An 11394-nucleotide genomic window follows, 5' to 3' on the forward strand; every position below is an offset into this window, starting at 1 on the left:
AGGTGGGACCTGCCGGCGATGCTCTCCCAGCCCTATGGGCTCCCAGCCCCTCTCCTGGCTCATCCTCCTGCCCCTTTCCCAGGAGACAGAGAGGATGAACCGCTTCCACCAGCTCTTGGTGGAGGATCTGAGGAGCCAGCAGGCACAAGAGCGGGCTCAGCTGCTGAAAAGCCAGCGCTGCGACGCCAAAATCCGCCTGGCCCTCTTCAAGGACAACCTGAAGATCCAGGAGGCTAATGGGGCCAAGCAGAGGGAGAGGGCCAAGCAGGTACAAGGACCTGTTCGGGGCCAACAAGGTTCCCTAGCACAAAATTTGGGGAAAGTCTCCGAAAAGCTGTAAGCGATGGCTTTTGGGGAAGGGGAGGGTGACACGGGCTGTCCCCCACCGCAGTTCACGCAGCAAGAGGAGAGGCGGCAGCGAGCAGAGGCGCAGCAGCAGCAGGAGCAGCAGGCGCAGCAGCTGCAGCAGCTACAGCAGCAGCAGGCTGAGAGCCTGACAGAGCTGGAGCAGATGCAGGTACCGGGGACCACTGCGGAACTGTCCACCCCGGGGCTTCCCACACCCCTGCTACCTCCCCTCGAGCACCTTCCTTCCCATTTCCACCTCCCCTCTCCCAGAGCGAGAAGATGCACCTCTTGGCAGAGCAGGAGAGGAGGCAGCTGGGGCGGCTGGACCAGGAGCACGCCATGGAGCTCAGCGAGTGGAAGCAACGGCTGGCTGCCCGCAAGGAGGTGAGTGGTCCTGCAGCCCAAAGCATCTCCTCCCCGTCTTGGCCCAGCTCACGGGATGCGATGGAGGGCTGCTCTCCCCGCTGCAAGCCCCTACGACACGGGGCACGGGCACGGGACATGGCAGCGCTGCTTTTCTTCTCCAGATGCTGGAGGAGGAACTGGGGAGCTCGCTGCCGGTGCAGCGGCGAGGAGGGCTGCACGGCGCCCACGGCAGCAACAGGATCACCCGCTTCTTCCACCTCCCCTCCTGACACTACGCCGCAGATTACTGGGGAGCGAGAGGCAGGCAGCTGCCTGGGGACCGGTCCCACGGCTCTTCTGGGAGATGGGACTGAAGGATCTCAAAGGCAACACGAGGGCCAGCTGCCCTGGGGATGCTGAGCCCCGGGGCCGAGCAGCCTGGCAGGACGTGGTGCAGATCCTGGGGGTGGCAGGCGTGGGTGTGTTCAAGCCCACTCTTGCTGTGCTGGGGTGAAGCAGGCACCCCAAATCGCCCCAGAAGCCCCTCGGGGAAGCCTCCCCTACTGGTCTCGAAGCTGTGGGTACAGGTGGGTTGCTGGAGCTTCCCATGCGGATCTCCCCTCAGCTGAATTGCAACTCAAGGAAATACATCCTTTCTTGAAGAAAGCCCCTGTTTGTGACTATTTTACTTAAAAACTCTCATCTTGCGCCCCACCAGCGTGTCCTGTGCCCCCAAACTGCCCTCTCAGGCCAGCGCTCAGGGAGGGGGATCCCGTGCCCAGCCTCTGCCCCAGGGGTGCCCTCGGGGACAGAGTTGACAGCACAGGGCCAGCACTGGAGCCAGGTCCAGACCTGGCTCCACCACCCTGCACAGAGCTGTTCTCCACCCACCTCATCAGGGCCCTGAGGGCACTAATAAGCCCTAATGGCCTTGACCAGCCTCACCAGGGGCCTTGACCCACACCCGTGGCCCAGGAGCTCTATTAAAGCTCAGCTCAAGGGCTTCAGTCCCTGCCTGAGCTGCATTGGGAGCGCTGGTCTCCCTGCCTCATCACCTCAGACCCAATCCCGACCCGCAGACTGACTTCCTGGCTCGATCTTGAACCTGCTTCAGCACCATGAACTTGCCTGGTGATCTCAACTCTTGGTTGAAGCTGGCCACCATCTCTGGGTTGGTCCTGCTCACGTCGTTCAGGTACTGGAGGACTGGGTCCTGGCTGGTGATGCTCCAGCCGTGCGACCCCCCCCCCCCATTGCTCCTGTTTCTCCTTTTTTTAAGGAGCAGCCCCGCTCTTGCTGCTCCCCGCCACTCCTGTGTTATTTTAACCTCTCCCCTGTTTTGGAGACTCCTTCTTCCCCGCCTCAAAGGCCCATCTACAAAGTCTGTAGCAATTTATTATCTTTAAGCTCAGTATAAAAGGTAAATCATTTTAGGGGATGAACAGGACTACAGGAGGAACTGGAGACGTGAGTAACAGTCAGTCCACGTACTGGGAATTACAGACAGAGGAGCCTTTTGCTAGCAGGCACTGGCGGGGGGCGGGGGGGGGCGGGGGGGAGGAACGCCGCTACCCAGACCCAGAAAAGAGCTGATGGATCGAAGATGGCAGGAGCCAGGCAGGCTGAGCTGCAACTGTCCATCTGTGCAGGTCCTATGTTTAGGTAGGCCATCCTTGATTTAAAAGTCTTCCTGAGACGCAGAGACCAGCGGGATTTCTCAGCAACGGTGCTGGGAGGAGAAAAATCTGCCACTGATGAGATAGTCCAGAGCGAGCACCGGTCAGCTGGGAAGCTGAGCTCTGTCCTGTGGGTCAGCCCCGGTGGTCTGCTCCCCACAGGGCTCAGTTGCCTTGTTTCACTAGGACATCAGACAGGTCCTCCGTGCCCTCCAGCTTCAGATTCTGGGAATATAAAAGAAAAGCTAAGTTCCACAAAGCCAGACTCTTCCCCTCCGAGTCTGAAGGCCTGGCATAAAAAAACCCCAACCACACGAGGAAGGCTCGGAACAACCCCAGCCCCTTCTGTCACCATCAGCACATACAAGACCAAGGCTTCCCAGCGGCTGTTGCTTTGGAGTCTGAAACGCCCACAATGCTTAGAACAACGCTGAGCAACAAAGTGCTCACCCCTCTGCAGCCAGACCCAAGGACAAGAAAGGACAGACAGCAGTTAGGCTGGAAATGCCACAGGTGCTTAACCACGGGCTGTCATTCCCAGCGCATCAGCCTGATTTATGTTCACTATAAGCATGAAACAGGGACTTAAGTTGAGCAGCCCTGATGTAGCAAGAAAATGGCCCTGCTCCCGGCGCTTTTCACTGCGTGTTTCACCCGCTGCTCCTACCACGTCTCCTGTGTGCACGCTGCGCTTACCTTCTCATTTGCCAAATGCAAGAGGCAGGTGAAGGCTAACGGGACAGACAGATTGTTAGCCATCACAGAAGGCAGCCTACAAAAGAGAAGGGGGGAGGTTAGGATGGCCAGAGCCTACTGAAACCCGATGGATGGAGCATGCCTGCAAGGACCAGGTCGCCAAAGATCAGCTCCTCCCCAGGGATCTGGTTTTCTCTACCTTTCCCCTCCCACTAGCAAAGAATTTGCCAAGCTGAATGCAACCCGTAGCTCCCCCAGGCAAACCCAGAGAGCAAGAGATTTTTTTTTCCCCATCAGGGTTCAGTTAGCAGGTTGTAATAGACACAGGAGGGGTCAGCGTTTGCCCAAGCTCAGCTGAAGTCTGTCCCCATCTTCAGTCCAACCTGTTTTAGGGCCTCTCTACCTGTGAAGCAGTTCCTTTGTGATGCTGCTGAAGACCTTCTCGCCCACTACCGCTGATGTGTCCTTCTCTTTCTCTGCATCTTCCGCCTATTTAGCAAAAAGACAGACACTGCTGAGACAGATTTTGCTCCCCAGTACTCAGCCTTGCGTTCAGAGGAAAAACCACCGCAAGTTACACTCAGTCTGTCCTTACCAACCATCCCACGGGAGCAAGACTACTAGAAAGGAATTGCTGCTAAACCTGCCCGAGACTGTCTCTGCAGGAGTTAAGCGCAGTTACCTGCAGGGCATTCTCTTATCCTCGGGCCTGTTGAGGTATCTGGCTCCCCCTGCCCTCACCTCTGCCACTGTTTCTTTCTTCTGTCCCTCAGTCAAGAGATCCCACATGTTTTTCTTCAACCTCTTCATGTCCATTTTCTTGGCTGTCTTCGCATACTGAATTTCTATCTTATTGACCTGAGGAAAAGAAGTCTAGGGTTAGCTGAGAGCAACTGAGCAGAAGCAGCAGCACTATCCTCAACCAGGACCGCAGGAACAATCAAAACATGGTTCTCCTTGGGAACAACAGTGAATGCTATCTTACTACTAAACCTTTGATTTTTAATTCCCTTCTCTTACACAAGGGTTCATCTGGGCATAAAGTGTCCAGCAGCAAACCCAGGAGATCCTGCACCAGGGAAACTGCTGTCTCGGGACTTCTAGCCACCCGAAGCGTTGAGCGGCTTTGCTCCAGACCCACCCAGTGAGCAGTTCACAGCTTGGCGACAACACAAGTCCTTACCTTCTGGGGCTCAGCAATGAGGTTCAGCTCTCCGTACACTGTGATATTGACGTCGCCGAAAACCCTGTTGAGCTCAGCGTCTTGATCCTCAGGGTGGGTGGTAAGGTTGAACTCCCCCATCTGGCCCATGAATTGAATGGGGTCATTATCATCATCGCTGTCTGCAGCCTGATCAAGAAGAGATACAGCAGTGAGGCCACCCAGAAACACCTTTGAGGAGCCAGAGATGTCCTGCACTGAGATAACAAGAGCACCCGCCTCTCAGGAGGGTGGCGATACCTGCCCACCTTCCCCATGGAACGTGTTCTTATTCAGCCTCTCCCCATGGCACGTAGGCTGGGCTAAGGCTAAACCCAAGGGAGATCTAGAGCGCAGAACACCAAAAGAATGTTCTACATGGAAAGATAAGAGAGGCGAGGGTTCTCCTGCCAGTGTGGGACCAGGCGAGACTTGTCACGAACACGCTCAGGAGGCAGCACTGGCCTGGTAGAAAGCTGAAGCTTTAGAAGAAATCTACTTCAACGGGAGCTTGAAACAGCCGGGAGCAAACCTCACTGTGTAGAGATGACTGCAGAGGTGAGCAATGGCATTTACTCCTAACTTTAGGGCACAGGTGTATGGAAAAGGCTGGCATGGAGATTCTGCAGCAAACTGACTGGCAAACACCAAAAGCAGAGAGTTTAGTTGATGTTGTTAGAGTGAGGGGACAGGGCTGTGCGCAGGGACTCCCGCGGCTTTGTCATAATCTGCAGCTCCGATTCTTTTTCACTAGTAATTAATTCTGGACACAGATTCTTCCTAAATTATTCCCATCACATATCAAACATAGGCAACAGAAAGAAATCTTGTTCCAGTTACCTGCAATGCAGGGCAGAAATTGGAGGTGTCATTGGGGTTGTTGTAATCGTACTCGCCAATCTCATCTTCGTGATCCAATGAGCTGTCCGTCTCGGACATCCTGCAGAGCTACAGAGACAAAACCAGGGGTCAGGAAGGGAAAAACTCTAAGTGCTTCCCCAAGCAATGGGGAACACAACAATGCACCTTGTTCCTTCATCGCCTCCCCTTTTCCCAGCCTGCTGGCTCTTCCTCCTCCTCGCATACCAGCTCTCTAGCGAGCCCCTTGTAAAGCACAACAGCTAAGCACAGCCGCTTCGGCATCCACAAGTAGGTCAGTTCAGTGAGAGACATGCTGGCCCGTCTCCAGCCCCGAGGAGCACCCCGAAGCACTTCAAGCACTTGGTAAAGAGTGGTTTTGTGCATGGAATCGTTGCCAATAGGCTTTTAGAGAAGATTCTTACCTTAACAGCTGGTTTGATGAAGAGCTGGAGAATGTTGTTAGGGTCATAGTTGAAGTCTGTGGGAAGCGTGGTGCTCTTCACATTCTGGCTTTCCAGAATGGATTTGGCTAGAGTTACAGATGCCTGGGGAAGGTAAGACATACCGTTACCCATGAGCTATCCACTACTTGGGAGATTAATGCACAAATAAGTGCTTCGAACAGAGGTCTTCGTCTGAAAGGGGGCAAGTTCTGAGATGCCTCCAAAGAGGAATTCCACACTGGTCCAGTCAGTGCACCCAGTGGCTTCTGTGCAGCATCCTGGGACACGCAGCTGGACCCGCAGGGTCTCTTTGACTGACAGGGTATAAGCCAGGAAGAATCCAGCCTGTCCTGGTTTCGGCTGGGATAGAGTTAATTTTCTTCCTAGTAGCTGGTACAGTGCTGTGTGTTGGATTTAGTATGAGAATAATGTTGATGACACACTGATGGTTTAGTTGTTGCTAAGCAGTGCTTACACTGAGTCAAGGACTTTTCAGCTTCCCGTGCTCTGCCAGGTGCACAAGAAGCTGGGAGGAGGCACAGCCAGGACAGCTGACCCAAACTGGCCAAAGGGCTGTTCCATACCATGGGACGTCACGCTCAGTGTAGAAACTGGGGGGGGGAGTTGGCTGGGGGGTGGCAATCACTGCTTGGGGACGGGCTGGGCATCATTAAAGTGTCTTTATCTCAATCCAAGGGTTTTACTTTTTTTTTTTTCCCCCCCGATTCTCTCCCCCATCCCACCGGGGCGGGGGGGAAGGGTGAGCGAGCAGCTGTGCGGTGCTTAGCTGCCGACTGGGGTGAAACCACGACACAGCCCCATTCTCCACCCCCAAGGCTGGTAAAACTCTCTACCTGTAATGTGACCTGGGGTCAGAAGACCCCGCATCAAGGAACGTACACGATGTTGGGTTTACAGACCCAGTTTCACAGGAGCATGAGATGAGCCATTTGCAGACGACAGTTCCAAGCCGCACTGGTATGGCAAGAGAGAGAGCAGAAAGAGGCAGAAGCTCAGCACATACCTTGGTCTTACGGAAATACGCCTCAAAGTCAATATCCTCATCAAAGTTAATTTCAAACGCCTTCTTTGCACTCCTTTTCTTGGTCTCTTTTTCAGAGTCAGCATCTGCTGTGGAAAGGAAGGAAACTGTCAGTGCTTTGTGACAGAGTAAGGACAACAAGCTCACTCCTAACTTCAGCATCTGCTCTACCCAGAAAGGCCACTTACAAGGACTTTTCCCTTTGTTACGGGAAAGCAATAGGTGTTGTTCTCAGCTTCATGTTTTAAAGGGATCAGTATCTTTTTATAGAAAGAGAAAGTGTAATTTAACCTTCAGTTTTTATTCAGAAGGCGGGAAACAACAGCAGGAGCTGTATTAGTGCTAGTATCTCCTATTGCTGTGGTGAGAGACACCCCCTCAGCTTTGAGCATCATTAACAAACCTAAGCAACAGAGAATGCGTTAGACACCACAGGATCCGCGTGTGACTGAGAGCCTTCCTGGTGTCTGAACTCAGTACTGCTTCCCATCTGGCTATAAAAGAGCCGTGCAGGCTTGTCCCCTTCTTTACTGTCCCTACTTTATGACTCAGATGCCACCCATCTCCAAAGGGAAGCAGGACCTGGCAGTAGCTGCATCTGTAGCGTATGAGGCGCTGTCTCTAAATACGTACATTTGTGTCGAGGTTTGAAACGCCAGTGCTCTGGGCCAGCCCACATTGACAGAGTTCGGGGACTGAAGTAGGAGTATTCCCCTGGTTTCATGGAGAGATGAAGGCATATTGTCCCGATGTCTCCCTCTCCAAAAGGAACCGCATCAGTTCTGGAAAGAGCACACATGCTGCTCAGTGAAATCATTCCTTTGGCACCCACCGGGCGCGAGCGTGCATTTAATATCCCGATCAGCTCTGTACAGACATCACCCGCTTCCTCTGCTGGCGTGTGTGCAGGACTCCCGCTCTTTAATCAGTGAACGGTACCGTGTGTGTTCACTGTCTGGAATCCGTGAGGCTGCTGCAAAAACAGAGGCGAATTTGCCAAAGGGCGGGCTGGAAACGGGGCAGCAGAGCGAGCAGATAAGCAATCACTCTGGGGAAACGTGACCATACGAAAAGGTCCTCTTGGAGGGTAGAGATATTACTGTAATGCATTCCTGGACGTACCCGAAACTTGGGCGGAAAGCAAGCTATAGCCAGATGGGAAACGTGTACACAGTAAATTAAAAGATTCCCCAGAGAGCTGCCAGAAGTTGCCGTTTGCTATCAAAGCACAGCTATAGATTTTCAGTGACTACTTACCTCTTGCTCTTGTGGACTGTTCCAAAGGAGTTGAGGTTTTCTGTGAATTCCCCAATCTTGTCCGCTACTGTACTCCTGGGGGAGTCAGAATTGAAGTCGTCATCTGGCAGGGTGGCAACATAGTCTTCCACATTGCTGTCTATCTTCCCATTGATATCGAACACTTGGTCGCTCTTCTTAAATTTATCCAACAGGGCTGACACCGACTGTGGGAGAAGAAAGTGCTCAGGGAAAAAATTGCAGGGTATCAGCGGCCCTGCAAGCGCAACATCCCACTGCCCCGTGTATCTCGGAGATCGCTTTGGAGGCGAGCACAGAATACAGCTCATGTATCCCACCCGGCTCAAGTATCCCACCTGGCAGGGAGCTAACAAACGTACCTCATCGTGGGATTCAGCATCCCACTTTGTAAACTGGAAACCAGCCAGCGAAGAGCAGATGGGGCGTTTTTCAATGCACTGCGCTAGCAGGGCTAGAGACAAGGAGAGCAAGGGGGAGAGATTAGATATAGGATGAAACAACCAGCACCTAAAATAAGTGCAGGCATTATATCATTCTTAAAGCCACGTATGTAGACAGCCCTTCTTGCATGTAGGGCAGTGCAGGGCTCACTGTAAAAGCAGTCAGGCTCATTTCTCAGCAGAAAGGGAGAGTTTCAATTGCTACCCTAACTCGAGGGTGGGCATAACGCTGGGAATCTTATCAGAGCAGCGAGGTTTGGTAGTACGTACAGGCTCAAAACACTCTAAGAAGGTCAGTCCTTAACCCGGAGCACAGTAATCTCAACTGCTGCACAGCTCAGACCATGTATACATGCTGTGTGACAGATCTGCCAGAGGTTAAGCTACACAGAGTGATCTAAAACCTACAAAGGTCCTGTTTTTCCAGCAACCGGTCTCAACTTGATCAGGATCAGAGCAATGGTGCCACAGGGTAGCCAAGCAGAGAACAAAAGCACAAGTCAAGCTGGCTGAGACTAAAACGAGCACGCCTGGGAGACGAAAAGGATCGAAAGGTCTGGATGGGCCCCTTTGCTTTGCGGTTACCGGCACTCACGCTTTAAATCTATCACTTTCACAGGATCAGAGTTTGGCAGCGTGAGCGTCTCTGAAGAAGGGAGAGGCACGATCTTCGAGTCAAAGAGGAGCTCACTGTGGCAGCTTTGGGTATGCAGCCCGGTGAGGAAAATGCCAGCTGTGCTGCATTCATCAAAAGATGCGGCTGTTTTCTGGAACATGGGATCAACCTACAGGTATGGAATGAAGCAGAGAATCAAGGAATGGTGCAGATGGAGGGGGTGAAGCAGGTCTCTGCAGGAGACTCTGAAGTACAGATCCGAAGGGAGAAGACCCATGCATCTTTTTCAGTGAGGAGAGAGCTCTCCCAGCTGTGTCACACAGGAGGAATATACGTGACTAGGAACAATCTTGCTATAATAGCAGAATTCACAGACGGGCATGTGAATGTTAGAGCCCGAGAGAGGAATGCACGATAAGGAAAACAACAGAAACGCGAAAGATGAGGCGACATCTCCTTTCCTCCACCAGAATGCAGCTGCTACAGCAGCCCCCCTCCACCCACCTCACATCTGCGATTAGCCTCCGACACATTGATGTTATTCAAGTTCCGCTCGATGGTTTTGAATGAGTGCTTTTTCTTCGTCTGAACTCTCTTGACAGCCTCAGGAGCTGGACTGTATTCTAAAAGGAAAAGAAGAACAAGTCACGCTTAGAAAACTTGCTAAAATACCCTACGGAGGGATAGCACAACTTTTTACTTCAGTTTGTACGACAAACACACAAAAACCCAGTGGGCACGAAGTTACCCAGTTAGGTATCTGTTAGCATGAACCACCAATGTTTTATTGGCTGGATGCTGCATTTCTTTTTATCGACTCTGTTTTATCTTAACAGCACGTTTTCATTTCAAAGCAAAGGACAGCAAAGGGTGGGGCGCTTCATTTTTCATGTTTCAGATTAGGCCACCTTTGGTTTGCATTCAAATCTGACAGGCCAAATCATTGAATACAGTGATTGAGCAACAGATTCAGGTTCTCATCTCAACCCTCCCTGCTCAAGCACCCAGGCAAACTAATTCGGGATTTCCCAGCCCTTGAAAAATGAAGTTAGCGGTACTCTCCTAGATGTACAAAGCGCTTCGAAATTCACAGGTGCTATGTAAGTACACTGACATTTCTCTTACGCGCAGCTGGAACGGGAACAGCTTAACAGAAAATGAGTGAATGGCACACCTCCTTCCGGGCTGTCCACGTTTTTCGTAGGTGTCGAGTCCTTGCCCAAGCCTCCAAGAACTTTGTAGGTATCTGCATGGACCACATCCACGCGCACGGCGTAAATCTTCGCGCTGGCATCAAGCGTGCCAGCTGCTATCTGGCAGGAGGAACAAAGGATGCAATCTTTACTTAGAAAGGAAAAAGTCTCATCTAGAAGATGCAAACGCAGAAGACAAGCTGCAGACCTGAATTTCTGAATGCTCTGCATTAAAAGCAAAATGGTGAACAACTGGAAAAGGATTTATCCTGAAACATACTGGAGACCTAGGTGCACAGCTGGGGTCAAGATATGTCTTCCCAGGCAGAACCTGTAGTTTGCTTTATCAGGTCCTTTGGAAGGGATCACACAGAAGAATACTTAAGAAGTTGCCAGGATTAAGCAATGGGAAGAAGCAGAAAGGTGCAGATTTGCATCTGCCAAGAGATCTCTCTCCTCCACCTCTCCTTCATGCCTTCTTTTGGGTCATCCTCTTGATACCAGTCTATTTTCCCAAATTATGAAGTCAAAAGAGGTGAAGTGCAGGAGATGCCAAGTGCCCTTTTCGATCACAGACACACCCCCCCCCGGAAGGTGAAGGACCACCCACTGAAAACCTGTGCACCGTTTCCCATCCCTTCCTCAGTTTCATCAACCATAACACAGCTAGCTCAGGCGTTCCTTGAGGCCACGTTCAAAAGCCCTGCCATTTGTTCATTCATCCAAGAATTCAGTTCTTCCTCCCAGCTTCAGTGAACTATTATAGTGAGTAAGTCTTTGCCCTGGCAAGTTCTTATTCTGATCCATCCTGGATCAAAATTAGTCCGGGAGTTAGCCACACTAACTTCCTTTCTTTTCCAGCCTTGTTTTGTTACCGGTTGTAACACCCAGTATTTATCTCAGAAGCCTCACAACTCTTACTTTTAAACAAGCTCTCCTTTTGAAGGACCGTAACTGAAAGAATTCAGCCTTTAATTTCTGTGGTACAAAAGGATTCAACGCTAAGCTTCTGCAAAAAGCGACTGTCCTGCCTCTACCAGATATTTTTAGTGGAAGTAACCAGCTCAGTTACCTTCAGCATTATTTGAGGTTTGTTATTGACTAAACCTTAGGCTAAATGCCAGTTGGAGACAAAGCACCACCGTGACCAGACAGCGATTCCTCTCACCTTGAAGTTGGTCAGTTCAGAGTCCTTCTGTTTCAGGATCTCGGTCATATAGTCTATCAGGTGTAAGCCAAAGGCGTTCTTCGTGGT

The 11394-nt window shown here is 51.6% G+C and overlaps 2 protein-coding genes across 3 annotated transcripts in view; one reads left to right on the forward strand and one right to left on the reverse strand.

Moving 5' to 3' along the window:
- Positions 1–983, forward strand: part of LOC103903688 (serine/threonine-protein kinase 10) — an 8412-nt gene extending 7429 nt beyond the window's left edge. Inside the window, exons 15-18 of the mRNA XM_019473494.1 lie at positions 83–268; positions 392–517; positions 619–732; positions 876–983. Coding sequence (XP_019329039.1) covers positions 83–268; positions 392–517; positions 619–732; positions 876–983 — 534 coding nt within the window. The remainder of the gene's footprint in view (positions 1–82; positions 269–391; positions 518–618; positions 733–875) is intronic.
- Positions 984–2296: 1313 nt separating this feature from the next.
- NCAPH (non-SMC condensin I complex subunit H) lies at positions 2297–11394 on the reverse strand. Of its 2 annotated transcripts, none has more exons than XM_009284800.2 (15): positions 11308–11394; positions 10121–10259; positions 9451–9569; positions 8926–9115; positions 8250–8341; positions 7978–8075; positions 7246–7394; positions 6595–6701; positions 5550–5672; positions 5107–5214; positions 4249–4416; positions 3807–3923; positions 3469–3554; positions 3066–3141; positions 2297–2594 (listed from the first exon to the last, which is right to left on the reverse strand). In XM_009284800.2, exons 1-15 carry the CDS (start codon positions 11353–11355, stop codon positions 2535–2537), a joined length of 1680 nt encoding a protein of 559 aa, XP_009283075.1. In that variant the 5' UTR covers positions 11356–11394; the 3' UTR covers positions 2297–2534. The 2 variants fall into 2 exon arrangements, with proteins under 2 accessions (XP_009283075.1, XP_009283067.1); XM_009284792.2 differs by having other exon boundaries at positions 7870–8075.

Source organism: Aptenodytes forsteri, unplaced genomic scaffold, assembly GCF_000699145.1.
Source record: "Aptenodytes forsteri isolate BGI_AS27 unplaced genomic scaffold, ASM69914v1 Scaffold444, whole genome shotgun sequence".
Classification (NCBI taxonomy): Eukaryota; Metazoa; Chordata; class Aves; order Sphenisciformes; family Spheniscidae; genus Aptenodytes; species Aptenodytes forsteri.

Bases quoted from the DNA above. Each gene is read 5' to 3' on its own strand.
- NCAPH (XM_009284792.2), bottom strand. From the start codon at position 11,355: ATGACCGAGATCCTGAAACAGAAGGACTCTGAACTGACCAACTTCAAG. The intron at 8,076-8,249 runs GTACGTTTGTTA...CTTCTCCCACAG, and splicing joins ATGCTGAATCCCACGATGAG to TCGGTGTCAGCCCTGTTGGA. The intron at 3,555-3,806 runs GTGAGGGCAGGG...TTTGCTAAATAG, and splicing joins AGAAAGAAACAGTGGCAGAG to GCGGAAGATGCAGAGAAAGA.